This window comes from Fusarium proliferatum (genome assembly GCF_900067095.1).
Source record: "Fusarium proliferatum ET1 genome assembly, contig: FPRO_scaffold013, whole genome shotgun sequence".
Taxonomy (NCBI): domain Eukaryota; kingdom Fungi; phylum Ascomycota; class Sordariomycetes; order Hypocreales; family Nectriaceae; genus Fusarium; species Fusarium proliferatum.
The window spans coordinates 1,333,325-1,359,176 of NW_022194802.1; the positions used below are offsets into that span (position 1 = coordinate 1,333,325).

The 25,852-nt window shown below is 50.2% G+C and overlaps 7 protein-coding genes across 7 annotated transcripts; 3 read left to right on the top strand and 4 right to left on the bottom strand.

Moving 5' to 3' along the window:
- Nucleotides 1–1,693: 1,693 nt before the first annotated feature.
- On the top strand, nt 1,694–2,102 carry FPRO_13073 (uncharacterized protein; the record flags this gene model as incomplete). The annotated part of the gene is made up of 4 exons (XM_031223659.1): nt 1,694–1,726; nt 1,795–1,860; nt 1,893–1,941; nt 1,975–2,102. The coding sequence occupies 4 exons, from the start codon at nt 1,694–1,696 to the stop codon at nt 2,100–2,102; spliced, it is 276 nt and encodes a 91-aa protein (XP_031088996.1).
- A 2,372-nt stretch (nt 2,103–4,474) lies between these two features.
- Nucleotides 4,475–6,040, top strand: FPRO_13074 (uncharacterized protein; the record flags this gene model as incomplete). Its single annotated transcript, XM_031223660.1, has 2 exons — nt 4,475–5,207; nt 5,304–6,040. 2 exons carry the CDS (start codon nt 4,475–4,477, stop codon nt 6,038–6,040), a joined length of 1,470 nt encoding a protein of 489 aa, XP_031088997.1.
- A 1,102-nt stretch (nt 6,041–7,142) lies between these two features.
- Nucleotides 7,143–9,243, bottom strand: FPRO_13075 (uncharacterized protein; the record flags this gene model as incomplete). The annotated part of the gene is made up of 3 exons (XM_031223661.1): nt 7,143–7,282; nt 7,364–8,661; nt 8,765–9,243. The coding sequence occupies 3 exons, from the start codon at nt 9,241–9,243 to the stop codon at nt 7,143–7,145; spliced, it is 1,917 nt and encodes a 638-aa protein (XP_031088998.1).
- Nucleotides 9,244–10,141: 898 nt separating this feature from the next.
- On the bottom strand, nt 10,142–13,027 carry FPRO_13076 (uncharacterized protein; the record flags this gene model as incomplete). The annotated part of the gene is made up of 5 exons (XM_031223662.1): nt 10,142–11,878; nt 11,929–12,114; nt 12,178–12,684; nt 12,748–12,802; nt 12,867–13,027. 5 exons carry the CDS (start codon nt 13,025–13,027, stop codon nt 10,142–10,144), a joined length of 2,646 nt encoding a protein of 881 aa, XP_031088999.1.
- A 3,452-nt stretch (nt 13,028–16,479) lies between these two features.
- On the bottom strand, nt 16,480–19,932 carry FPRO_13077 (putative Leucine carboxyl methyltransferase 2; the record flags this gene model as incomplete). Its single annotated transcript, XM_031223663.1, has 7 exons — nt 16,480–16,929; nt 16,988–17,284; nt 17,340–17,972; nt 18,055–19,085; nt 19,143–19,513; nt 19,572–19,795; nt 19,864–19,932. 7 exons carry the CDS (start codon nt 19,930–19,932, stop codon nt 16,480–16,482), a joined length of 3,075 nt encoding a protein of 1,024 aa, XP_031089000.1.
- A 1,293-nt stretch (nt 19,933–21,225) lies between these two features.
- Nucleotides 21,226–22,770, top strand: FPRO_13078 (putative Autophagy-related protein 18; the record flags this gene model as incomplete). Its single annotated transcript, XM_031223664.1, has 4 exons — nt 21,226–21,286; nt 21,349–21,503; nt 21,556–22,667; nt 22,722–22,770. The coding sequence occupies 4 exons, from the start codon at nt 21,226–21,228 to the stop codon at nt 22,768–22,770; spliced, it is 1,377 nt and encodes a 458-aa protein (XP_031089001.1).
- Nucleotides 22,771–23,611: 841 nt separating this feature from the next.
- Nucleotides 23,612–25,765, bottom strand: FPRO_13079 (uncharacterized protein; the record flags this gene model as incomplete). The annotated part of the gene is made up of 2 exons (XM_031223665.1): nt 23,612–23,919; nt 23,980–25,765. 2 exons carry the CDS (start codon nt 25,763–25,765, stop codon nt 23,612–23,614), a joined length of 2,094 nt encoding a protein of 697 aa, XP_031089002.1.
- Nucleotides 25,766–25,852: the final 87 nt, after the last annotated feature.

The window sequence follows — 25,852 nt, forward strand, 5'->3', positions numbered from 1 at the left end:
TTCATTGGATTAAATTGGGTCGGGTCGGAGGACATCACTGATCACTCACGGTTAGGGCTAATTAACTGACGTTGGGGTGTAAATCTCCCGTTATTGCATGGTGATCCTCGGATCGAGCCTTTGAGCTCAAAGGGTAATGAATCCCTTTGACTATCGCAGCGAAAGATCATGAGAAGGAGGTGATTGAACACGCCACATTTATTTACCTTTAATGATACAGCACACATTCTTCTCGCAAGAACCACCGATAGATCCCTTCATTCCGTCACAGAGGGCAATTGGAGGTGAGAGCGTGCGGGGAAACCGGCCACCATTGGCTCGTTAAGATGTATTGTCCCCACGCCGATATTACATACACATATGTAATGGGAAGTGCTTTGCGATGGCGTGTTATGTGTGTCGCGCTGCGCTGTGTTTGCCTCTGTTATCACCTTGTTCTGGCAGAGCTAATTGATCTGAATGACCGACCACTGCGATCGAGATGACAACAGCTAATAGGTGAGGTGAGGGTCGAGAATAGACCACCAAGAGATCAGAGAGCAAAGATGATAAAGAAGGAAACAGACACACAAACGAGCAAACAAACAAAACTTGGCAGACAGAGGCCCCATTGAGCCTCCACCATTAGCCACAATTCTGCCCTTCCTAACCTTCTAGCGTGATTCCATATCGATCAGGGTGTCTAGGGTGTCTGGGGTGTCTGGGGTGTCTGTCTGATCTGATCTGACGGATGGGATGACCATGACAGCAAGTTTACAGACATGCTAGTCGGTACATATGCTTACATGTCCTCAGTGGAGTATGACCAAACCGTGTTCCTGTCGATGATGGTTAAGCCTGGCCCTCAAGGAGCCAGGTCATCACCCGTTACATTGTATTGCACGCGGCACGGCACTTCACCGTCAGTCATGTAGGTAGGCTAGGGGAGAAAAGAAAAGTCATGACCATGACGCTAAATGATAAAAATATTTAGGTAATTTAGCCTTAGTTTAGGGAACTCTTTACTGAGTTTGTTTTAGCACCCTCTTTTCAAGTCTTGAGTTTTCTTGCTCCCTGAGCGTAGGTAGGCAGGTAGTTAGGAACTGCCTTGTGCGTTGCTCCCCTTTGGACCATCCGTTCCACCCGCCGTCGTATTTAGTGCCACTTCGTCACGCTCTGCCGACTAATTTGCCACACTCAGTCCCCCGTTCCGTGCTCGAGCCTCACTGTCCCCACGCGACTTACATAATTCTGATCTCAGCTCAAGTAGCCTTCGGCGTTGTCCGTAACTTGGGTTAGAAGAGTCGTTTTCTTCTTTACTTTTCGTGGCCTCTTGTTTTTAATTTCATGAGCCTTGCTCTCTTCAGCCAGCCACGTGCCTGAATCAGGGGACTTTCCCTAACTCTCTTGCGCGTGTCAGGTTATCAAGGGGTATGTCTGGCATGTCGTTGGTCGTTGGTTATCGATGCTGCTTCGAAAGCGCCTCTTGGGCTCTCTGGATCACACTTCACAACGGCCCGTAGCGCTTTACTAACTCAGTTACGAGGCGGTGCAGTCTACTGATTCCAATAAACAATAGTATTCCATATATAGAAAGAAGGGAATTGGAACAACCGGAAGACGCCTTAACACATTAACTTAGGTAGCACCTAGGTATGGATGTGCCCTAGGAACTACTTAGACTACGTGCCTACCCCACGCCAACCAGGAGAATATGTTTAAGCTGGACCCCTATTCAACGATCAAGGTGAGGAGTACAGAAGAAAAAAGAAGTAGACAAATTGCTTCTAAAAGCCTTCTTCTCTTCAACTGTAGTACCTTGCCCTAGGCCTAGCCATGGACAACTGGGCAATTCTGTATAAGGTACTTACATACATACAGGTATGTAGGTACGATAGGTGACCCCTTGTCAGCGGCATTCGTCCAGTCGTGGCGATGCGATGCGATGCGATGCGAACAGGGGTATGTGAGGTGAGTGAAGCTCCATTGTCCTAGTACACAAGTGGAGGCCTACCCTGGGGGCACTGGGGCAGTCCAAGTCCAACAGTAGGTGGCTTTGGGCTGTAAGGGGCGCTTGCCATTGGTTTCTGACAGGGCCCGGGCCCAATATGGCCTTGTGGTGAGTGCTGAGTGGTCCCTGCCCTTCCTTGCACCTTCCATTTCGTCGTCGTCGCCACCTAAGCTCACCCGACCTCACCTTTGTCGGCTTCCATTTACCTAAGGGTACCTAAGGTAGGGTCGGTATGTACCTTTGCCCACCTACCTGAGGTCCAATTGGAGTGGCCTGTCTCGTCGCCCCCGGCCCCGCCCCTGGTTGTCTCTGTCATATGTTTGGCTCTCGTTGATCCCGTCATGCCAGGCTCGGTTTTTTTCTTCGCTGTAACTTGACTGGTGTGTGTCGCAACCGTAACAGGCACAGACAGGAGACGGTACCTCAAACACTCTGTGCTTCTGCGTGTACTCCAGCCACCATTGGCCGAATTGATTCATACATGTAATCTCCTTCAGTGAATGAGACCCAAAACATTTGCTCTCTCAGTTAATAACGGGGGATCCCAGTGCTAATTCTGCAGACAATTCTTTGGTCTCCCGATCGTTGGTTTGGTTGCGTTGCGTTGGGTTTCGCTCCCTCCGCTTGGTATGTACTCTACTGGCGTCGATTGACGTCGTACTTGCTAAGCACACCCCCCCTCGTTCAGTCCGCCCTTAGGTTCTATCCCGGCCTCTTTCAGTTTCTTGTCCTGCATCTCCACATCAACCTCTCCACCCTGGGTTGTGTTCTGTCCCAGTCTGGCTCCTCATCCCTCACTAGTAGCCCAAGCTGTTCCAGAGAGAGAGAGAGAGAGAGGAAGGGCCAAAAAAAAAAAAGAAAAAAAAAAGAAGAAAAAAGAACTAACCAAGACCAAGCGAAGACAAAAAGAGAGAATTGGGGGGAAAAGGCAAATTTTTGTCAGGAGCTTTCTCTTTAAGACAGGCCCAGCCCCAGCCCCATTCATCGCCCGCTCTAATCGCCTTCCTTTTTCTGGTGCACAGTTTTGTTTCGCAGGTGACGACACACACAACACGACGTTATCGGACTTTTCCTTATAATTCGTCACTCACATCGACATCGAGACGCACGCAGAGCACGCTCTTTTTTCGCCATTGATCTGAATCTCGAACACGATACTCCCTCCTATAAGCACAATTAGCATACCAGGCACCTGTCCTGTTTCATCTGTAAGCTCCTTTCCCCTCCTTTTCACGACAAAGATCCCCAAAACCCAATACCACCAGACCAGACCAAACTAACAAGCCAGCCAACCAACCAGCAGATCTGCCGCCTCGACTGAACTTTAGCGCTCCTCCAACGCCGCTCATACGCCCGCCGCGCCCACGGTCCCTCACTCGTCCTCTCACCTCCACAGCCCACAGCCTACTCTACAGTATAACTGGGGTCTCGACCTTTATTACACTTTAGGTCCCCCAGGTCCGCATTCCTACTGTTGTATTCAAAACCGCCTCTCGCCCAAACCCAATCACTCTTTCGCTCTAGACGTCCACCTGTCTTCCCGATAGACTCACGGCTGGCTGCGCACCGTCGAACTCTCGTCGCCTTCGTCCGCCTCCTACTTCTGTTCTTCTCTGCCCGGCCTTCGCCAAGCCCTCTGGCACAGGTCACCATCCGCAATCCGTCTACGACGACATTCGCCGGCTCGCCGCTCCAACTACCCTCACATTCCAATCCTTAGGGACCACCCAGCAACCTCGACGGCCTAGACCCTGTCTTGCGCCATCTCCGCTTTGGGATTGATTGCCCTCGAAACGTCACATCTACAGCCTCCAGGCGGACTTGTTTGTGATCACGTCCGATCACCAATTACACTACCTGTCCTGTCCGTTAGGGTTTCCGACTTTGATTCCTTTTCTGCGATCCTTGACCCCCGACCTTGGCAATCTCTAAATCCTATCTCTCGCCTCGTGGTCTTCATTGTGCACCCTCTTCTTGTGGCACAAATTGGCGCCACAACAAGCCATCTTACGCCGCATATCTCTCGTCACCACTGCGGCCGTTCCCTGCCTGTCGACTCTGTGATTATCATCGACAAGTTCACAGCATAATTTGTCCTTTATGGCCTTATCGTTCCTGCGGTAGCCTACTTCTAGACCCGACGCCTCTTCTTTCTGTACCATATGAGCATCTGGGTCAATCTTACTGCGTCAGATATACAGTCCCCACTTGGTGTCGCTCTTATTACTTGACCTGGTCCCCTCCCTTAGAAACGCTTCAAGACCTGGTCCGTTTCCATATTTGATCTTTGACTACTCTACTACTCGGCCTGGGACGCACAGAAGCGTTCCTGACCATAGAATGATGGGCGTATCACGCTCGCGGAGGCAATCTCTCGAATGCCACGGATGCCACATACCTCCGCCATCCCCTCAACCTTCTTCGGCCTTCGAGGACATCTTCGACGTCGATTCGCCTGTGTCAAGGCCTGTCAGTGAGGCGTTTATGTCTGGAACCTCGACACCAAACGGCACAATAGGTTCTCGGCCACCATCTCTCACAGAAATTCTTCTCGATGTTGCGTCGCCACCATGGACCCTCAGCGCCTTCATGGCCTACCTCTCGCAAAACCACTGCATGGAGAGTCTCGAATTCACGCTCGACTCGCAACGGTACGCCGCCTTTTACAACGAGATGATTACCAACAACCCGAACCGCGCCCAAGAGACCAATGACCGTGTCTGTATTTTGTGGGAAAAGCTTATGCAGGTTTACATTATTCCTTGTGCGCCTCGAGAGGTCAATCTCCCGGCCCGTATCCGCGATCAGCTGCTCGGCCTTCCTTGCGGCCCAATCCCCCCTCACCCCGCACAGTTGGACGAGGCCGGCCGGATCCTCTATGAACTCATGAACGATTCATTACTTCTACCTTTTCTCCAATCTGTCGCCCCCATGCAGCTCGATGGACCCGTCGACGAGCATGGACGCGGGTCTCGCCGTTCCTCAAACAGTAACACCCGAATGGGTGCGCCCGTCCGCTCAATGAACTCCATGCATCAAACTGACCCAGAGTCCCTGACTGACGACAGCGACTGTAACTCGACTCCTGGTATGGAGCCCATGACTCCCCCAACCACACCGCCTACTTCCGAATGGGCTTTTACAACTTCCCCCGGGGGTCTTCAACGTGCTGTGGCTGCTCACAATAAGGGTTGGAAGAAGATGGGCGCCAAATTGGGTTTCAATCGCAAGAGCTCACGAACACGCTCCGCCCCTACTTCATCTCATCCTCCTCCACCTGAGGGATATCATATGCATCACGACTCCTTATGAGGGTCACAGGTCGTGTCATTGCCTGAATCATCCGATGAAGCCTATTGGACTCGTGAGATTTCTCAAGAAGCTCTTGAGGCTGAGGGCTCGTATCATGGCCACCCACTGCACAGCAACTCGAATGCAGCGGATGATGGTTGGTACCACAACCCTGACCTCCAACAATATGGTGGTTTCGGTGATGGCACGGCCGCGAAATTTGACACAGCTCAAAGCGGTGCGAAGGCGTCTCTCGTGCAAAGGAACATACGCATGAGAAGACGACAGAACAAGCCCCCGGAGCTTATAACTTATATGCAGTCGGCGAGGAATAAGTACACTGGTCAGTGCCAGCAGGCTTCCGCCACACCTTCATATCGCCCTGATCTGCCTGCTCTATTAGTATCTTCCAACTATGTAGGAAACAACAGCATCGATAACGCCTCGATGCCAATGACTGATGTGTCAAATTATCTGCCCACGCCTACTACCAGCAATGAGGACATGAGGTGCCCATCGACAAGTTCAGAAACGGAAGCGTTCAGATACGCTTCTCCAATAGAAGACTTGTATGGATGGGACGCGGAACTCGAGAGGCGTGAAGCTTCACCAAGCCGGGATTCGATAAGCTCCACCGAAGGTCTTGATGCCTTTGCTCTCAGCTACAGGCGAGCCAACGGTAGCAAGCATAGCTTGCTGCAGCGAGTCTTCCGCGTTGGCTCTTCGTCATCTATGGGCAAGATGGAGACAGCTGTCTGAGGTGCTGGGGCTTACGCCAGCGTATAGGCCGGTTTTATTGTTTGATATTCATTGTTACGAGGTCCAGTTTGGCATTTTGCATACATGGGATTGCCACCGGCCATCATGACAAAGGTGGCTGTGTACGGCAGGCAAGGCGTTGGTGGGTTCATCGTTTGTTATCTGGTTTCAATTGCATCGCGGGTTGGGGTTTTGGAAGCTCATTTTTGTTCATTTGAAGATTATTTGGCTTTGAGTGTACGCACTGGGCCACTCATCCAAAGGGATTGGGTGATGAGACTGCATTTTCACGAGGCGATAAACGAACGACTGGACGGGCAGCAAAGAAAAAAAGTCATGAGTGGCCCGGTCTGACGATGACGATTACGGCCTTTCAGTTTTGGTTGCGATTTTGGATTAATACGACTGGGTACAAAGAAAATAAAGAGAAGGACTTTTGTGTCTAGTTAGCCATGATACCCCTATCCTTCCTCAACAGGAGGGAATCTAGACTTAATGTCTTAAAAACATATTACATTACCAAACCCTCATTGTCTTGACTGTTGCGTGGCTAACAAATATGAGAAGAAACAGACTTCAGTATGACCCCAGGAATGACCCAATGCCATCAGTAGCGAGAATGTTACAATCACGTCAAGTCCAGTCCAGCAAGCCCGGGACGGTAGTAAAGTTTCGGATTGTGAAGGTCTGGAATGTGAGGCTAATCATCATGCTAAAAGCAAAACGCAATCTTTGACTGGAGGAAGAGGTATTCAACTTTGCTTGTACAGGTCAAGCACACAGATCTGGCTGGATCAATAGTCCTTTAATATATTGAAAGCTTGACTAACAGAAAGGGAACTCACTAATGGCCAGGGTTTTCACTTTATCCTAGGACATACCTTTTATGATACTCCACTGTGGAAGCTATTGTCAGCTGAAGCTGGCAGAAACAAGCTTCCACGATCGACAGCCTTGTACTCCGTATGGAAAACTCGATAGATGGCCTTCAAGTTGTTCTTGTTCTTGGGGGTATCCCCCCAGTCGGCATTGCAAAATTTTGCTATCCACTGAGCTGCCCCCCAGGACCATGCCATACAATTCTTTGGATGGTGATCCAGCATTAGTCGGTCAGCTTATCGTGGCGTGAATACATCTGCCATTCCAGCGAGCTGGCAAAGTCAAGCTTTCCTTGCTCAACTTGCTTACGTGTCACAGTAAGCATGGGCTTCGGTAAACCCATAGACTCTAAGTAGGCAACAGCTAAAGGTTTGTGTGAGTGCGGTAACCTAGTCATGGCAGAGACAGACACAGATGGGGTGGGAAATTGGTCATAGTACGCACATTCTTTCCATTCGAGATCCTTTCGTTGGCGGCTCCACTTCAGCTCTTCAGCCATGATGTCTATCACCCTGGGTAGGGCTTCGAGGGCGGCCTGCGCATTGAGAAAGGCCAGTCGCATGCGTCGAGCGAGAACATCAACGGCCGTCTGGGCGTACTCGTGTCGAATAGCATATCGAATCTCGCCATCAACAAATGGATAGAGCTGGGAGATGCGTTCACCGCGGGCGGGGAAGCGCTTGTCAGTCAGCTTGCAAAGCGAGGCAACAGTCCAAGCACGATCACCATAGGACTCGGTCAAGTGTTTGGCGACCTCAGTCTCAACCCCAAAGTGCTGGATAACAGGGATGAATAGTGTTGGGCTAAAGCCGTGAGCACCAACCAAACGAACCTTGTGCGTCTGACATTTGCCATCCAATATTGCCCCATCGTCAATTAGATCGGTACCGCTGACACGAGGCGCATCTGTGACAGGCCTGGGCTCAAGACGAAATTCTTGAATGGCAAAGTCTACGCACTCCTCTGCCATTTGCCTATAGGTTGTCCATTTCCCGCCTGCACAAGTCAACAATCCAGAAGCGGAGATATCAATCAGATGATTTCGAACAAGGGACTCGGTGTTCTTGGCTTTGGGGTCCTTGACGAGCGGGCGAATGCCGGACCAGGCAGCGAGGACATCACCTCTGCGAACATTTATCTCTGGGGATAGGTAGCGGCTGACTTCGCTCAGGATCCACTCGATAGACTTCTCGTCGGGTAGAGGATTTGATGTGATGGTCGAAGGGGAATCGGTGGTGCCTGCGATAGTGTTGCCTTGCCATGGGAGGAAGAAGATGACCCGGCCGTCAGACGTCGACGGATCGATCAATCCCATTTTTCCCGGACTGAAATAACCAGGGAGAATGACATGAACCCCAGATGCTGGGGCGACAATTTCCTTGCAGCCTGGATCGTCCATTTTTCGAACAGAGTCAGTAAAAGGCCCCGTACAGTTGATAACACCCTTTGCGCGGACGGTTATGGGCTCGGCTGGTCGACCATCCTTTAAGGAAACGAGATCCTTGACTATGGCGCCGCAAAGGTTTCCGTCGCTATTCTTTACGAGTCCTGTGACCTCAGCATGGTTGACAACAGTTGCGCCATAGAGGGCGGCGGTCATTGCGATAGAAACATTCATGCGCGAATCGTTATGTGCACCGTCGTAGTATACGAGAGCACCGACCAGATCTGTAGGTTTAAGCATAGGGAAGGCCTCAAGTGCCTTACTTCGAGTCAGAAAGTAAGACCCCTCAATGCCTTCACTGCCGGCAAGAAAGTCATAGAACTTAGTGCCGGCCCAGTAATAGGGAGCTTTCCACCACTTATCGAGGGGCAGCATAATGGGGAGCCGTCTGTAGGAAGTACTTGCGCTCCTTCAGAGCCTCCTTGACGAGCAAGTACTGGTTATAATCCAAGTTCCAGACGGCTTTCTCGAGATAGCGGACACCTCCATGAACCAGCTTGGTACTCTTACTGCTCGTGCCGCTGCTGAAATCGTCACGTTCGACGACAGCGACTTTGAGGCCACGAGTAGCAGCGTCGAGAGCGACACCGGCACCAGTGGCACCACCCCCAATGACAAGTATGTCATATTGCTGGAATTGAGGCCGTGAGCTCCCTCGGAGTTGGTCTAGTTGCTCTTCGCGCGTTCTGACGCGAGGAAATCGAGGAAGCTTGAAAGTGCCATCAGCACCAAAGGTTGGAGGCGGAACTGCGGGTGATGTATGGCCAGTGAAATCACGGGGACGGTAGCTATAGACGAGAACAGCCGCAGATGTAGTGGCGACGCCTGGTAGCCAAAACCGATGAATGAGTCCTCTTGGCACACCTGCGAAGGCCGGCATTTGTAGCAATGGTTCAAGCGTCAGCGATAGTCTATTCAGAGACTTGGTGCGATATAGCGATAAAGAAGCGGTGTGGTATTTGGACAGGAACTATATGCGAAGTTGTGAGTCTGTAAGAATGAACAGGTAACTAGGTTAGGTAGGTATGCAACATTGATGGGGACGATGTCTCGGTCGCACTGCAATGACGATATCGGAAGACTGAATACGGTACACCCGCAACTACAAGAGAGAACAGAGAGGAGGGAAGGGGAGGGAGGGAGGGCGGGAGGGGGACAGGGAGAGAGTCAGTGGAGGTAAACCTCCATATGACGGAACGTGTTGGCACATGTCAAGTCAAGACAACCATTGGAAGACAAGGCGTCTCCTGTTAGGTTTGGGTTCTCCCCTTCTCCTTGAGTCTGCCCTGGGGTTTGGAGTTGGGTTTGGGGTAAGCGCGATGAACCGTACCTGTAGGTAAGGTTTACCTACCTTTTAGTACGTATCAAAGCTAATCAAGATCAGATACAGTACCTACCCTTACCTGAGGCACCTACCCAAGTTAGTACCTACCTTATATAGTAGGTACCTTACTTAAATAAGCTTCTCTACTAATAATTAATAACTGTAATAAGTAATTAACTTCTAATTTTAATTTTAAAGCCTTAATTATAAAGTAAGAATATTAACTATATTTCTCTTGCCCTATTTTATAGCAATATCTTATATATCTGTCTGTCTGTCTGACCATCTATCGATCGAAAAACCAAACGCCACCCACTCCTCAAGGAGCAAACACCAAACCTCGCTGTCCAGCACTTTGTTAGAAACAAACAAAGGAAACACACAATGCGGTGGATATACACGCATACATTGTAAACAAGATCCATCCGTCGACCCAGTCCAGCCTCTCCCTTCCCTAGCGACTCTCTACCGTCTTCGCAAACAGGATATCAACAAAACACGTAACATAGCTGTGCCCCCCTTTACCAGCCTCGATATCGTTGGATAACTGAGTGCCAATATCGTTGGCGCCGAAATGCCCCATCGACTGCAGCTCGATACCTGCTGCAGCTGACGGTTTGGATATTGTTCTCTCAATTGTTATTGTGTCGGCCTCAGAACCGTGGCTTGGCTTCCTGGCAGCCGTCTCACCTCCTTCTTGTACATCTACAGTAATCTCTTGAAACACCATGATGCCGCCATATGATGGGATGGCTTGCAGTGGCTCCTGTCGCGGAACGTATGTGCTCGATCCTTCCCCTGAGTCGATTGACTGCGTTCGTGCGTTAGTCCCTGGCGAGCAAAGGTTGATGGTCGAGCTGGAACTCCCCGAGTCATTTGACGATACAACGTGCCCAGATATTCTTGAGAGCGACTTTCCTCTAGTTCGCGAACTTCGAGTCGTCTCTGATCGCCCGAACGGCCACCGACTAGACAAGGAGGGACTGATCGTATCCTGGGAGCCCTCATGGCGCCTCGCGGTCTTCGTGATGTGGCCAAACTCCTGGTGTAGCCCTCGAGTAAACTCCTGATAGGACTGGGTCGATACTTGACGCATTCTGAAAAAGCTGAGGGGCACAAACTCGCAGTTGGGGCTTGATAATACCGAATGAATCGGAATCACCAGTCTCACAGCTATCATGGTTGCCTCCAATCGCTTCTCATCCCCACGACAAGGTATGCGGAATGCTGTTGATGTGAGAATCGCATCCTCGAGCAAGGGCTCTTGTGTCGATTCGCGGAGCGCTTTGATGGTATCTGCAATCTGCCCAGCGAACTCGGCCTCTCGATCACTCCGTTGAGAGTCTTCCTTGCACTTCTCAACGATCTTGGATACGGGCACGTTCTCGAACCTCCTGAGGTAGTGCATTTGCCAGTCCTCAAGATTCTCAAAAGGGAAGGGTATCGATGGGAGTAAATGGCGTGCGCCTTTCCTCACCAAGACTTCGAAGCCAGAACTGACACGAGCTCGGACAGCAAAGAAGCCCAGGTGAGTTCCCCGGCGGATGTGATTGTGTTCACTTGTATATGTAGCCATCTCCCTCAGTTTTGTCTCAAAGTCATGGGTTTTGATCTGCATACTGGATTTGATGAGATCGCTGACTTGGTGCAACTCGGCAAACCGATATCCAGTGGATATCAGCCGCTCAGTATCGCGAACCGACTCGGAACGGCGGACAAGGAACATCAGAGATCCACGCCCATAATCGTTGTTTTCCATATGTAGGCCCTTCTCCGTAACATCCAGGCTGTTCTGGACCTCCTCTTTAGCTTCACTGCCTTCCAATCCTGCCCCGGCATTTGACTGCTTGCGCAGTTGGGGCCGAGGCCGTCTACCGTTGGCACCCGTCGGCAGGATTTGATCCCACAAAACTCCAATGGATGCCAAGTCCTCACGAAGTCTATCAGCAAGAGCAGCTGCGGCGAGACAAAAAAGCTCTCGGAATATCATGTCATAGCTGTCGATAGTCTCGCCATGTTCACTCACAAGCTGGATGCCTCGTCGTCCATCTTTATGAGTGCGGGAATGTGGAAGTTGTGACAAATGTTGTCTCATTCCCCCAACAAGGCTCCTTATCATATTCCAGTTTCTTGATGCTTGGTACATCCAATGGAACAGCGGGTGACCGGTATTAAAACCCTCCTTGGCATTCTGCTATGTTCAGCATCATTTGCGATAACCTGGCCGGAGTATAGTCTCACCTTTTCCAGGAAGGAATCAGTCACCACGGTGCTTGGGATGTATCCATCGGGGTCAACGAGAATTCTTCCTCCTTTATCGAAGACCGCTGCTGCAAGAGTGATCTGCTGGGCACGAAGGGCGGACCTTCTCATGTTCCTAGCTCGAAGAATAGCCGAAGTGGCAATGATGAAGCAGGCTCCTAATGACTTTTCTGTGTTAACACTCCTTGTTCTTAGTATTACAAGAGACTTGGGCGTCCATGTGCTTACCAAACAAATGACAACAACAACGGTCCCTGTCCTCGATGGCTCATTGCCGTTGGGCTTGATCCTCTTCAGTCGATAACGAGTGCCCACAGAAGCGCACCAATGCATCCCAGACACAGCCCCGGCGAGGACAACGGCTGAGATGACTCGCTTCCACCATACATTCGCCCACATCGCCCGAAATACGAAAAACATGGCCAATGCCACATTACTTGCAACAATGGCGATGATAGCCGATCCGATGACGTATGACGGCTGGTACACGCATGTATAGTTGTTGATAGAAGCGTTACCAAGGTAGTGCATCCCGCAGACTGCAGTCCCGCAGAGTACACCACCTGCGACAAGCCTCCACCATGAAACGACGTTGTTGGTGCCAACAGCCATGAAGGCAGCGAGAAGAACTATTATGGGGACGAAGAAAGATATAGCAGTGAAGCCGCTTGAATAGGCAACCTGCAATTCCGGCTGACCATCGGCAAGATCAATGGCTCTGTTTCCGATGAAGTGCTACAGAAACAAAGATACAATAAGTCTAACCAGGTATTTGAAATAAGACGCAACCTGACTTACCATACACCAAATAGATACTCCACCCATCGTAACTGCTGAGCTCATGAGCAGGAGGCTGTTTTGGTCAGGACCCTTGTGTGGAGTAATCTGGGAATTTTGTTATCAAGGTAGAGACATACTGATTGAACAGACCCCTTAAACCGGTTCTTCGATTGATGAGCTCGAGGGTTGAACCAGCGCCGACCAGGCTGACGACATAACTCAGGGCAACGAACCCAGCATTGTAGCTCTGAGGCACGATATGACCTTGATACCGCTGCAGCAACTCTTCTGTAGACATGGTTGCAGGTACGTGGAAGAGCAACGACAAGTTGCTGCCGCCGTATTTGAGGATAGCAAAGGTTTCAGACAAGACAGCAAAGCCATCTGGGACAACAGATGTTCTTAACTGACACCCGCATGTCAGGTAGCGAGGACGAGGAAGACCCGATGGCTGTTTCTGGTGGAGTTTGCCATATTGGCCTAGCCACTACGGATAGGCATTAAGGACTTGACGCGAGCTGGTCGTCCACTCAGCAGCTGGGGTTTCTGGATCCAACACAAGGGAGAAGCCTGCATTCTGGTTGCCACAAAGAGAAAAGACGTGGACAATGAGATGCTTGGCGCTCAACAAGAGCCAAAGGTGCTAGCTAGTAAGTGCGATCTCTTTTGAGGGCCCCGAGTCTTGGACCAATGGAGCATGGTGGCCGCCCAGCTGTGGCTTGATGGCTTCCCTGCTTCATTAAGATGACGGCGCTAAGACAAGCCATGGTTCCCGAATTTCGTACAACGGGCATTAAGTTCTGGAGATTAGTGCCGGAGGCTGTCACAATATCTCACCAACCTGCTAGCGTGATCGAGTTGCTTCCTTAGGGATGACAAAGGGTTGGACAAGAGGCGATAGCATGAAGTTGGTCTGAATGCCGTCTTCTCGGTTCTACAAGACGGAGCAATGTACCAAGTAGGTTCTGCACTATACTGTAGCCAACATCCATGACGATTCTGGATCTGGAAAAGACATCGACACTTGCTACCAACAGATATTCAGATCATTTTACCAGGTTCTTGGGACCAGTGCTGGATAGCCGATCATGCTCTTTCTCCCCTGTCTGCCTTCCTGCTAGGGAAAAGCAAGCAAGGGGATGGAGAGCTGAGTGCAGGGGGTGTGCTAAGACCCCAAGATGATTTGGAACAGACCTGCAGGGAGAGCGGGGAACACAGCAAGACATACCGTAACCAGGTGTCTCACAATACCTCAACCCTAGACTTTCACGCCTTGCGATTCGTCGAGGCCGGAGCATTCGGGACTTGAAGTTGCAGGCTTGGCAAAGTAAGTAAAAAAAAAAAAAGAGCTCATGCCGCTATTTGTTCACATCCAGCTAGCATCAGCTGCATTGATGAGCATCAACGGCAAGGGCAACGGCAAGGGCACAGGCATGGGTAAAAGAAGAAAAGATCCAGGTCATCCAGACCAAGCCAAAGGGCGATTGAGCAAGCAGATCTGTCGCTTATCTTGCATCTCTGCTTCCATTCTTTGAGCGTTGTCCACCCACCCAACAAACAATGAAATGCTGGCCAAGGCACAAGTGTTTCCCTCTAAGCCAGACTCACGGGAACCTGTGCTGAAGCCAAGCAGCCAAGAGAATCCGGCTTTACCATGTTGCCGGGAAATTGCAAATGGTAATGAGATGGAGATCTGAAGCGGCAGGGATAAATGGCCTCCTCCTGGATTACTGTATGTACATAGTATGTGTCTGTGTGCGTGGTCTGAGCTCGTTTGTTGTTAAACTTTATTAGCGACACAACGTCGATCCAAGATCCTGATACTTGGGTACGGATATCGCAAGCTGGGATTCCTAGACTAGGTGGTCAGATCTCACCCGCTGTTTGTTTTTGCTTTCCCTCTCATCATTGGTCTCATTCGCTACGGATCCCGGTTGTATCGTGTTGCAGAATCCATTCGAGTCTTGATCCGCAAGCCACTGGCTTGCGGAATTGATAAGCCAACATGTTATGTTTGTGTCACTGTCTGTTGCCATGTTGCCGAAATTGAGAACAAGCTCAACTGATAGCAGTTATAGCACAACACAGCACAACACGGTAATTAATTTGATGGCGTCTGTCTTGCGTAAGGTCGCTCTTGGAACACCTTTCGGAGAGGGAGCGGAAGAGTCGGCCGGCCTTGACCATCTAGAGATTGGTGTGCATTGGCATTGTCTGTCTATCTTTGAAAGTTGCATGTGTTTTTGGCTTTGCCGACAGTGTTCACAGCAAGGTATGGAGCCAACTCAATGATGCAGTTGGGTTTTCTTTGGTGACCAGGTTTTCTTCATGCTCTCGATGGCCGTCACGCTTCAAAACTCAGTGGTGCTAATACGATGCTCAACTCTCCCCATCTATTCTGCGTACGTTAAGCTTTTTGGTTTCGGTTCTCCCGCCGCGTCGTCACAGCCCGCTTCAACTATAAGCCTCGGTCTCACTCTAAGCACGGACGGGAGTGGACATGTGTTGTTGCCATGGGGTAGTCGTGAGAGTCCTCGGTACTCGGTACGTACTTGAGATAGTGTCTGAGAGCCCAGATTTCAGACTGGAATGCAATGCCACCAACGCTCATCCATTCAGTCTATTGGATCATGTTAAGCTATCCGGAAGGGAAACCTTCCACCTCTTGTCTTGCTCTCCCTTTTTGTAAACTCTAATCGTGAGATAGCCCTTCAGACCTTCAAGGGTTTCAATGACTTGTCATGCCGCGAGTGTAGCAAGCTGACCATCATGCTATCGCATATGAGTATGTACTGTGGGGGACGCCATATCCTGGGCCGCACAGTAACTGTTTGGTGTATTGTCTAAACGCAACGTAATAATGTGGCCGGCCCGCTGTGACCAGCGTTTTGCTTTGTCGTGATGTCAGCTAGCTGGCGACAATGAGGGCCCGGGAATATCTCACTTTAGCGGCGGCGCTAGGTTGTGTGATCCACAAAGTCAAAGCATTTTTAGCATGCTTCAACCAAGGTCTTTTGTCGTTCCACATGTCTCCTCGTCCCATAAACATACTGGCATCACCAGACTGATGCGACTCACGTCAAATGTATATGCGATGATCAAGCCGGAAAGCCCCTGTGTCTCTTTACAGGCTCCGGGAGGCTTCAGGCTTGTTAGTGATCGTAGCGTCGCTTATAGCTATCCCAGATCCATCGGATAAGCGCACGATCGAAGGGGACGCTGAATGTGGATCTGGGAATCAGCTATCTGCTTCAGCTCTTCCATCTGGCGAGCTAGGTGTTGGGCGGGCCTCGGGGCTAATAGCCGACGCTTCTGCAAGGGGCAAGCAGCACTCTAGCATAGAGAAACACTCCCATTCGAGAGACGCAATGTGATATGCAAACTCAAGCGTAATTATGATGTTTTAAGTGTGCTCGAACCTCGTAATAGGAGAGAATAATTGGTGGGTGGTGTGCATGTGTGTGTGTGCGCGGTACATTCAGCCATCAAAGGTCAACCCCACTGGCCGATTGAATTTAGCCAAAGACAATCCGTCTCATTGGATTAAAATCCATCTTAACGTTAAACGTTGAGTTCACCCGCAGCGGTCTCTCGAGCTTAAAGAAAGCCCGAGTATCCGTAAGGTTCCTCATAGATTCGCTGTTGGGGTGAAACGCAGCGCATGGGACCCAGGACGTGCGTGATCTTTAATTACAGAGTCTTCTCACCTTCCGCCTCCGATCGTTCGGGCCCGTCCATCGGTTTCCTTCATCAGTGCTGTTTGTGAAGCAGCTCATCGGCGAGTCTTTTTAGATAGAAATCGCGGATTTCAGATGGCAGACGGTCAAAGCTCTTTACAATCCGGCTGATGTCTTGCCGTGCCTTCTCATACGCTGCCAGATCCCGGTTACCATACACATCTCGGCCTGTTGAATAACCGCTGTCCAGGTCACGAAAGAAGACATTGACCGCAACGCTGAGATCGGTGGTTGGGCTAGCGGTATGGAGCCACATCGCTGGAATATACAGGAGATCACCCGGGTTAAGAATAGCTTCGTACGGATTGGTCGTCGACACCAACTCCTGCTTGTCTAGGGCTGACAAAACATCAAGACTTGAGCTTGAGGCACCTGGCGCAAATGCCAGATTGTTAACGTCCGTTGGCGGTAGGAGGATCATTCGCTTTGATCCTTGGATCTGAGTATAGACGTTTGCCATGACCTGACGCCCTCGGCTGGTTAGCTAAACATGGCAGCTCATAATTTCCACGTTTACTCACATCGTAATGTAGCCACATCTTTGCTCGACCGGATATCCTCAGCACGGAACTGAACATCCGATCCTTGATCAAACTAAGTTCTTTTGGCAACTGAAAGTCGTCGGCAAGAGTTGGGAAGTCGTCTTGAAGATTGGCTGGGAACTCCGTAGGCTTTGCTTCCGAGAGAGCTCTTAAATACACCGCTTCACCTCTAGCAGCTTTGGCCATGAACGCCGAGAATGGTTCGGTAACATAACGAAAGTTCTTGGAATTGAAGTCCATCTTGCCTGTTGAACTTTGACATTCATGTACAACAACCTGGTATCTCGTATCAGTAGAGGCGGCTAGGCTTGGGGCAAACTCAGGGGCAAACCTCTTTCGTCTGGCCCACGCGCTGGACCATGTATTCGGGGCTCCATTTATCCACGCAGCCACCCAGGTCTAAGCTCTCAATGATGACTGGCCTTCTGTTCTCGATCAGTTGTTCAAAGTCCAATTTCGATTGTAGCTTGATTCTTGCAATCGACTTGATCGAGGGTTGGAGAGTCGGCTGATGCCAATCAATGGTGGTTGTTTGATGTGCAAGTTTAGGCGAATCCTGATAGTTGACTGAGGCTGGGCTACAGTTCGCCGCCTGGATATGTGGCATTTCCGTGAGAGGATCCTTGAGGTCGATCCTGTAGACGCCGGCATCCCAGAATGTTCCCATGGAGAAACAGGTCGCTCCTCCACCCAAAACAACAAGCTCAGAGCCAGAAGAAACAGTCGCAGAGCCAACCATGAAAGGCAATTGCCCGGCATCATTTCTCAAGTCGACATTGAATACTTCCAAGTGCCCATCTTTGACCGAAATGCAAGTCATAGATTGGCCTTGTGACGATGGATCCTGTCCCACGCCACCGCATACGAAGTGCAAGGACTCCACGCCTGCTGTTTGGGCACCAAAGACTGAAAGTGACCTTGCATAGCCATGCGAGTCAGTAACTATTTCAAAGTGAATGTGTGGCTATTTTTCCGTCAGTAAATTGAACCTGGTGCTCCTCAGGTCGGCAAACAGCCAGCCCGTCTTTTGTGTACAGTCAACATACCACATTGGTCGAGACATCGATAGTCCAGAAATAAGCCTGCTCGTTGATTTTACCATATTTACTCATTCCGCCAGCCATCAGTCCCTGGAAGGTGCCATGCTTGCTTCCGGGATTTGGTGAAGCAACGGCAAGTGCTCCAAAAGTAGAGCTGGGTTTGGCGCCGGTCACCGAACACTTGAGCCACCCTTTGACAGGGTGGAACACATAGTAATCATGTGAAATCTCGGAAGGTCCTGTCTTGCCACCAAGAATAAGTGCAAGAGATGAGCCTGGTAAATGAACAGCGCAGTGCCGGAACAATGGTGCAGGGAGATCGAAGGTCTTTTCCCAACGGTTGGAGTCCTTCTTGAAGATCCAACAGTCATTGAGAGCTTTGGATGGAGAAGCACGGCCTCCAATAAGTAAAGTGCCAAGATGTCCAATGTCGACAGTTGCGTGACAGAGTCTTGCAGTTGGTCCAGCAGGTGACATCTCCAGAGCTATACTGTCCTGCTGAAGAGAATAGATATCACAGGAGTCGAGTCTTGCTTTAACACCCATCCCCAGAGAGTTAATAAGATATTTGTATCCCTCTGGATTGTAAGCTATCAGAGGCGCACCAAATCGACGTTTGGGAGCCCCCAACCAGCCTAATGAGGTCACATTTGCTTTGACATACTTGCTGGAAACACCAACGTGGCCACATTGGCCCGCACCTCTTTCATCTCTATGATAAGCCGTGGCATGGAGCACGACATAGTGTCTTGAGAATAGGACAAACTCCTCCCATTCATCGAAAGGTTCAACGTCGTCAAGGGCAGCTCTTTCAGTTGAGTCAAGAAACAAATCGCTATTCCAGGCCTCCCAAAGGTCCCAGACATCGACGCTGCTCCAACCCCGTTCCTGAAATCGACGGCGCTGGCTTTCTACGGTTGGGTATTTTTCAACCGATTTTAGGGATGTATTGAGTTTATTAAAATGCTTCAGCATTGTGCTGGCAAAGGGGTGGTCAGGCCCGTGGGGAAGAATCTGTTCCAGAAGGCAGAACTCGGCTTGTTTTCGATCAGTTTTAATTGTACCATTCCGACAGCAACTTTGAGATTTCTTACCTTGTCCAATAGAGCTAGCCCATTGAACCAGAGCATCGGCCGAGAATGTGTCCATGTAAGTTATGGATACTTCGGCAACAAACAGCACAGAACATTCACACAAGTTCAAGAATGACTCGAGGCAGTTTCGAAGAGACTCCAGTTTCCTGAGATCACAGCCAATCTGGCAATACTTGTCGCTGCGCAGGAGTATCTGATCCGTGACATTTTCGCTGATGGCCGGACTGTCACCCAGCAACTCATGTAGCTGCGGTGTTCCGAGAACAATAGCCCGCTTCCTGAGCATGAGATCCGGGTAGTCGACATCGATGAATAATGTGTTCTCGCAAGAGTCACCATAGCGATGGTACGACTGCCACGGAAGAACATCGCTGTGAATGTGTCTGAGCATACACATCTCGAGGGGAAGTGGGATAGTTGGTGACTCACCTTCCTGCTCCCAGGTTGATAACCACCTTCTTGCGCCCAGGCTGAGGTGAGGTGACGAATTGGCGGACGATCACATCAATGGCTCTGAGCCTTAGCCAGTAACCACGGTTGATGAGAGGGGCTCTTCGTTGGAACTTGTTCACGAAGTAACGGAAAAAGTGCAGTTCATCTGGGTAGTAAAGTCTTTCTACGCTCCGCTTGGAAACAATGCTACTGCTATTTGTCTACAGAAGTCCAAATTTCAGCTCAGCATATGAATGGTTCGAGATGCGTTGATAAGTGAAAGACGTACCCCCATTATCTGGTCATCCAGAGCTTGAGTCCTGGTCATTTTCGTGGACGGGGGGTTTCCTTTGGCCATGTTGATGAGGCGATGCTAGCAACACGAAGTCAAACGCCCAATGAATGCAAAAGATCCTAACTGTTAATCCGGTATCAAAAATATCATTTGCCGAACATGGGTAGATGCCAAGGATACAAATGTCAAGACATTCAATCCATAGATAGAATCAATGTAAAGAAAGAATGGTTAGTGAATTGTGCCCGTCGTAATTCTTTTAGGTCTAGCGTTAGGTGAGGAACGTCCAAGGCACCCACCTACCCTAGTACTTAGTAGGTCAACAGCATGGTAGTAGCTGACCAGGTTGGCTTAGCGGTTGAACCGCTTTCATGATAACGATTGGTGTGTGACATGCGGAAAATCGACGTCACACGCCAAAAAAGGCATCAGGATGGCCGGGCTGCCTGGCATCGTGATCTTAACCCTTAGGTAAGGCCGTCTTGCTGTTCTTTTTTAGATACATCAGGCGCCAATTGATCCTTTCTACTGGCTTTGTGCTCCTAGAAACGAACATCATTGCGCTTCTCTCACTCCATCACGGTTGCTGTTCCTAATTCTGTGGTTTTGATCTGCTTCCAGCAAGGTGCCTGCCTGTTGACTCTTTGGCGACTGGTTGGTAGTGCAGTTCCTTTCAGGGAATTAGTGCATGTGAAGCTCCCCCTCTTCCAGCTCCAGTTTGTCTCTTCATCCACAGTGGAAGTTAAGGTTTGGGGGAAGTACCTATTGGATAGACGCACGGTACCTCTGCGTACAGGTACTTTACCTTACCTTACCTTAGGTACCTAGCAAAGTTAGTAGCTTCCTCCCAGTCTCACTGTCCTCTATCAACACCATTGCTACTGATTCATATCAAACCGTGAGCTCAGACTACCCGTTGCATATCGGCCTGGACTGCTTCGATCTGAGCACTCAAGGCAGCTCACGCTTACACCCGTACTCATCACTGTTCGCCTATTGTCGTTTGCGGTCACCTGAACGGCATCCCCCCCACCGACGCCATCCATTTGATTGTTGCAGCGCGCTCCACGGACGGTCATTCCCAACCTCTTGATCTCAACCAAAGTTGTAAACCTAGCCTCGAGAACCACGTACTCGTGTCATGTTGAGCAATCTGCATTAACATACGCTGCAAGGTACCGACCGACCTGCAATTGTTCGCCGGCTGCCTCTGTCGCATCGCTTCCCCCTTCGCGCCTGGACAATCAATATCGCAAAGCAAAGGCTCGGTCCTATCTTGCCTGCCGAAATCGCATACAATACTCCTCGCAATCGTATTTGTCGCGACTGGGTTTCTGTGACATATAGATACACGCCATGGCTACTCCCACCCTCAATTTCATCACTTTCAACCAAGACCACAGCTGTCTTGCTGTTGGTATGGCCGCTTCCCTTCCCTGGTACCGTGTGGCTATAGCTAACTGCGCTTCTTCTTCGTAGGTACTTCCAAGGGCTTTCGCATCTACCATACCGATCCTTTCTCTCGAATCTTCAGCAGCGACGATGGGAACATTGCTATTATAGAGATGCTGTTCTCGACCTCCCTCGTCGCTCTCATTCTTTCTCCTCGCCATCTCATAATTCAGAATACTAAGGTACCGGAACTCTGCTTGTCAAAGGGGATTGCATTGCTCACAAATGGACTAGAGAGCATCTGTCATTTGCGAACTTACCTTTCCCTCCGCCGTCCTAGCTGTCCGATTGAACCGAAAGCGCCTGGCGGTGGTTCTTGAGGATGAAATATACCTCTACGATATCAGCAACATGAGCCTCCTGCATACGATCCCGACTTCGCCGAATCCTTCTGCTATATGCGCCCTCTCACCTTCCTCCGAGAATTGTTACATCGCCTATCCCTTGCCCAAGCCTCGAGAAGATCCCGACGCCCGGCGCCCTGCTCACGCACCTCCTCACTCGGCCTTTGTTGCGCCTACGTCAGGCGAAGTGTTGGTCTTCGATACTCTTACCCTGAAAGCTGTGAACGTCATCGAGGCGCATCGCTCGCCGTTATGCTGCATCTGTCTCAATAATGAGGGTACTCTGCTCGCTACAGCCAGCGAGACAGGCACTATCATTCGTGTCTTTTCGGTACCAAAGGGCCAAAAGCTATATCAATTTCGACGTGGAACCTACCCATCCACTATCTACAGCATGTCATTTAATCTGAGCTCGACGCTATTATGTGTCTCTTCGACTTCAGATACGGTTCATATCTTCCGGCTCGGAGCCCCTCCAGGAAACAATACCCCGGCTGGGGCGCCCATTGAATCCCCGGGCTCACAGCGGCAGGATCGTTGGTCTCGAGCAAGGAGCTTCGATGACTCCGAATCCCCAGGCACCAGTGCAGGCGACTCGCCCAAGAACGAATCTTCTGATGTCGTTTCGTCTGGAAATGGCGCAGGTAGCAGCAACAGCGCAGGTCATACAAGACAGAGCGGCTCATTCAGTAGTATGCTTCGTCGCTCTTCACAAATAATGGGCCGAGGAGTTGCTGGTGTCGTGGGGTCCTACCTACCTCAATCCGTAACAGAAATGTGGGAACCTCTACGCGATTTCGCTTATATCAAGATACCAAAATCTACAGTTCCTTCGGGGACTTCAAGGGCTCTACGTGATGCTCCAGGAGGTCCCTTACGAAGCGTTGTAGCGATGAGTAGTAGCAGTCCCCAAGTAATGGTTGTCACTAGCGATGGCGGCTTTTACGTTTACAATATTGACATGGAACACGGCGGAGAAGGTTATCTGGTCAGGCAATTCTCGTAAGTACTCCTCCAATGCTGAAAAGACAGATGTACTGATTGTCGAGGTCAAAGTGTCCTGGAGGGTGACGACAAAAGCGACGTTTCAGGTTATGGAAACTAGCGTAGCCCTACAAAGGCCAACGGAAACTGATGCGACAATAACAGATCAGCCTTGTGTTCTGCGCGAGGTTGATTAATGGAGCGGAAGCATTGCTACCGGCGTTCATCGGGTCTGGAATCTTTTTAACACTAATAATCTCTTTTGCGGAGGGATATCCTTTTCTCTAGTTAGTACCCTTTTTTGTTTGTTATACTTCCAAACATCGTCCACGGGTGTCGTCGAAAGGTACTAGCAATGGGCGGAAGGGGGGCGGAAGGGGAGCGGAAGGGGAGCGGAATAATTTGGTATAGAATATTCTGTCACTGGAAATGGCAGTTTCAAGATTACAATTTAGAGGTAGCCATGAACTTTTCCACATAAATCCTGCCGTATGTACGTAGAAGGCAAAGAAGGAGCAGATATGCATTCATCCAAAGCAATCGAACGCAATCATAACCCATTGTGGTTCATCATTGTATCCAGTAAATCCGAACTTCAGGTGTGAACAAAAACGAACAAGTACTGAGACACAAACCCAGGTATAAGCCAGAAAATAAAGCAACTAAGCAACTCAGCGGCCAAGCAACGCCAAAAAGAACAACCCTTTGAGGGTCTCCATCTTTGTCCAGGACCAACAAGCGCCGATCCCATTTCGAATCCCCAATCATTCTTTTATGCCAAAACGCGGTATATCAAAGACCAGTATGTCCAGTATTGACTATTCCGCAAAAGCACTCCAGGCACGCGCGAAATGAACCGACAGACAAAGTTCAAGAGTTGGTTCACACGGTTCCCCTAGCTGTGTGGTAATCTCGACCAAAACACACGCTGGAAAGCTGCTGGATGCACTAACAATGTAGCTTTATCGAGAATATGGTCGGTTCATGAGTGCGATCTCCCGTGCAATCTCTGCCCACTCCAAGGTTCGTTTGACTTCGGCGTCTGGATCACCGTCCTGCTGGAGCGCCTCCTCATACTTTAAAAGTTCGTAGGCAAATCGAAGATGTGGTTGAATAATTACGTTCAAGCGTCGGGCTCTGACATAGCAATACGCATGAGGGAAAGACATTTGCTTCGATCGCATCACTTCGGCAATACAGATAGTAGCGCTGCGAGAAACTCCCACGCGGCAGTGCACCAATGTTGCAGTGCCATTTCGACGGCCCCGATCTGTTTCTCGCAATTAGTTTCCGCAAGTTCCATGGCCTTCTGCCGGGGCATAAGACTTACCAATAAACTCGAGACATCGAGTAAATTCCTCGGTCAATGGATCAATGCCATTGTCTTGAACACCCTGAACCACGCAAACATTCTCCTTGCCCCAGTCCTCAAGGTCTCCCTCTCGCCACATGGCTGTCTCGCCCACACTCAGGATCTGAGTGATGCCAAGGGCCCGTAGGAGATCTGGATTATTAGCATGGCCCAGATTACCCAAGTACATGTAATCCAAGACTCGACTTGGGAATGATCCATCCAGGGCAGCAAACCAGTTTGGCTCATCCCTGGTCAAACGAGTGATGTCAGTCAGGCTCAGGCCTTTGCAAACAGGAGACTCCCGGAGCAGTCGTGGTGTGATTGAGGTTAATAATGCGACATCGGTGGGATAAGCGAAGAAATTCCGCTTCTTTTCAGTATGGAGTTTAAGCCATGCTTCAGGAACAGGCCGTCCCGTACTGTAGCTAAAATAGGCGATGCTCAACATAGTCGACTCAGTATAGCCATCAGCGCAATGGAGTAAGATCTTGCGAGGCTTGACGTCAAAGATAGTTTGCTGGTCTGAGGGCATAGGCGAGTCTCCCTCGGCGTCCAGATCATCTGTGCCCAATGCCGATTCAGGGTCGGGATACGAGCCATGGGCGAGATGGTAGATCCATTTACATGTTTCAAGGATACCGTCTGCTTCGGAATGTGACCAGGTCGGTGGAAGAATACTTCCGGATGATGGGAAATCAAAGAACCGCTGCTTGTTGTCATCATCAGGGCTTTCAGCAATGAGCTGGAGAGCCAATGGGTTCAGCCGACCAAGGTCGCTGCACTCAATCAAAATGTCATACTTCTGCTCTTCAGGGCTTCCCTGCTCAGGCGTAGGGCCCATGAAGACATTCTTGGAAAACTCGGATGCCTCCGTCATGGCCCACATCTCTCGTCTCTCCTGGTTGAAGAAATCAAGGACATTGCCTGTCAAGTGGCTGGAGGCGTCTACGGCCACTATTTCAGGGTGATTTTCTTCGAATTCTGAGAATGGACTTGTGCAAACAAAAGTATGATACTCGGGCATCCAAACACCCTGATCCTCATTTCTTTCGCGCCACCGCTTCTGTGCACTCGCGATATCCCATGCGACTTTACGAGTTTTGATCAAATCTCCACCATAGACGATTATGTCAGACAAGACTGCAGTTTTTACTGTCTGGATTTGGAAGTTCCTCACGGAAAAGCCCTCCCGAGGATCCGCATCAATAAACTCGGTGGGCTTGTTTGCTTGAACGATCTCATTCGGAGCAACCGCCCCCTTCAGCCGCGCACAATTTAGATCTCCGTCAGCTTTGACAAGAGTGACAGATCTCAGGCAAGAGGGGGTGCGCCGAAGAGGCCGCCGTCGAGTAGCAAAGAAGGACTGTTGAACATGGTTCTGCGGGTGTAGACCATGAAACCATGGGAAAACCAGAGCCGGGTCAGGCAGCGGTTGTCGTGAAGCAACATCCAGGGCCTGGGCGACATTTGATGCATCAAGCTCATAAATAGAAAGCTCGCTCGACTCAAGTCTTTTGAAGCCGTCAAGCGGATATAAAGCAGAGGTCTGTTGCAGCTGGTCTCGAGACGGAGGTGATGGCGGCGGAGTATGAGGCTCGTCTGGGCGAGCAGGTCCAGTAGGACATATGGGAAGATGCTTATTGGGGACGGGGATTGAGCATGGCGAAGTAGAACTAGAGCTAGATTCAAGAGAGAGTGGCGGAGTTATGGTAGACGAGGGACGGTGAGGCGGGATTGGTCGAGCGAGGGCGACGGTAGTCATATCAACGAAGGGGGGTAGATATGTAGCTTATGTTGGACAGCTTGTAATGGCAAGAAACAGTTCCGACTGGCGTAATCGAATTAGGGA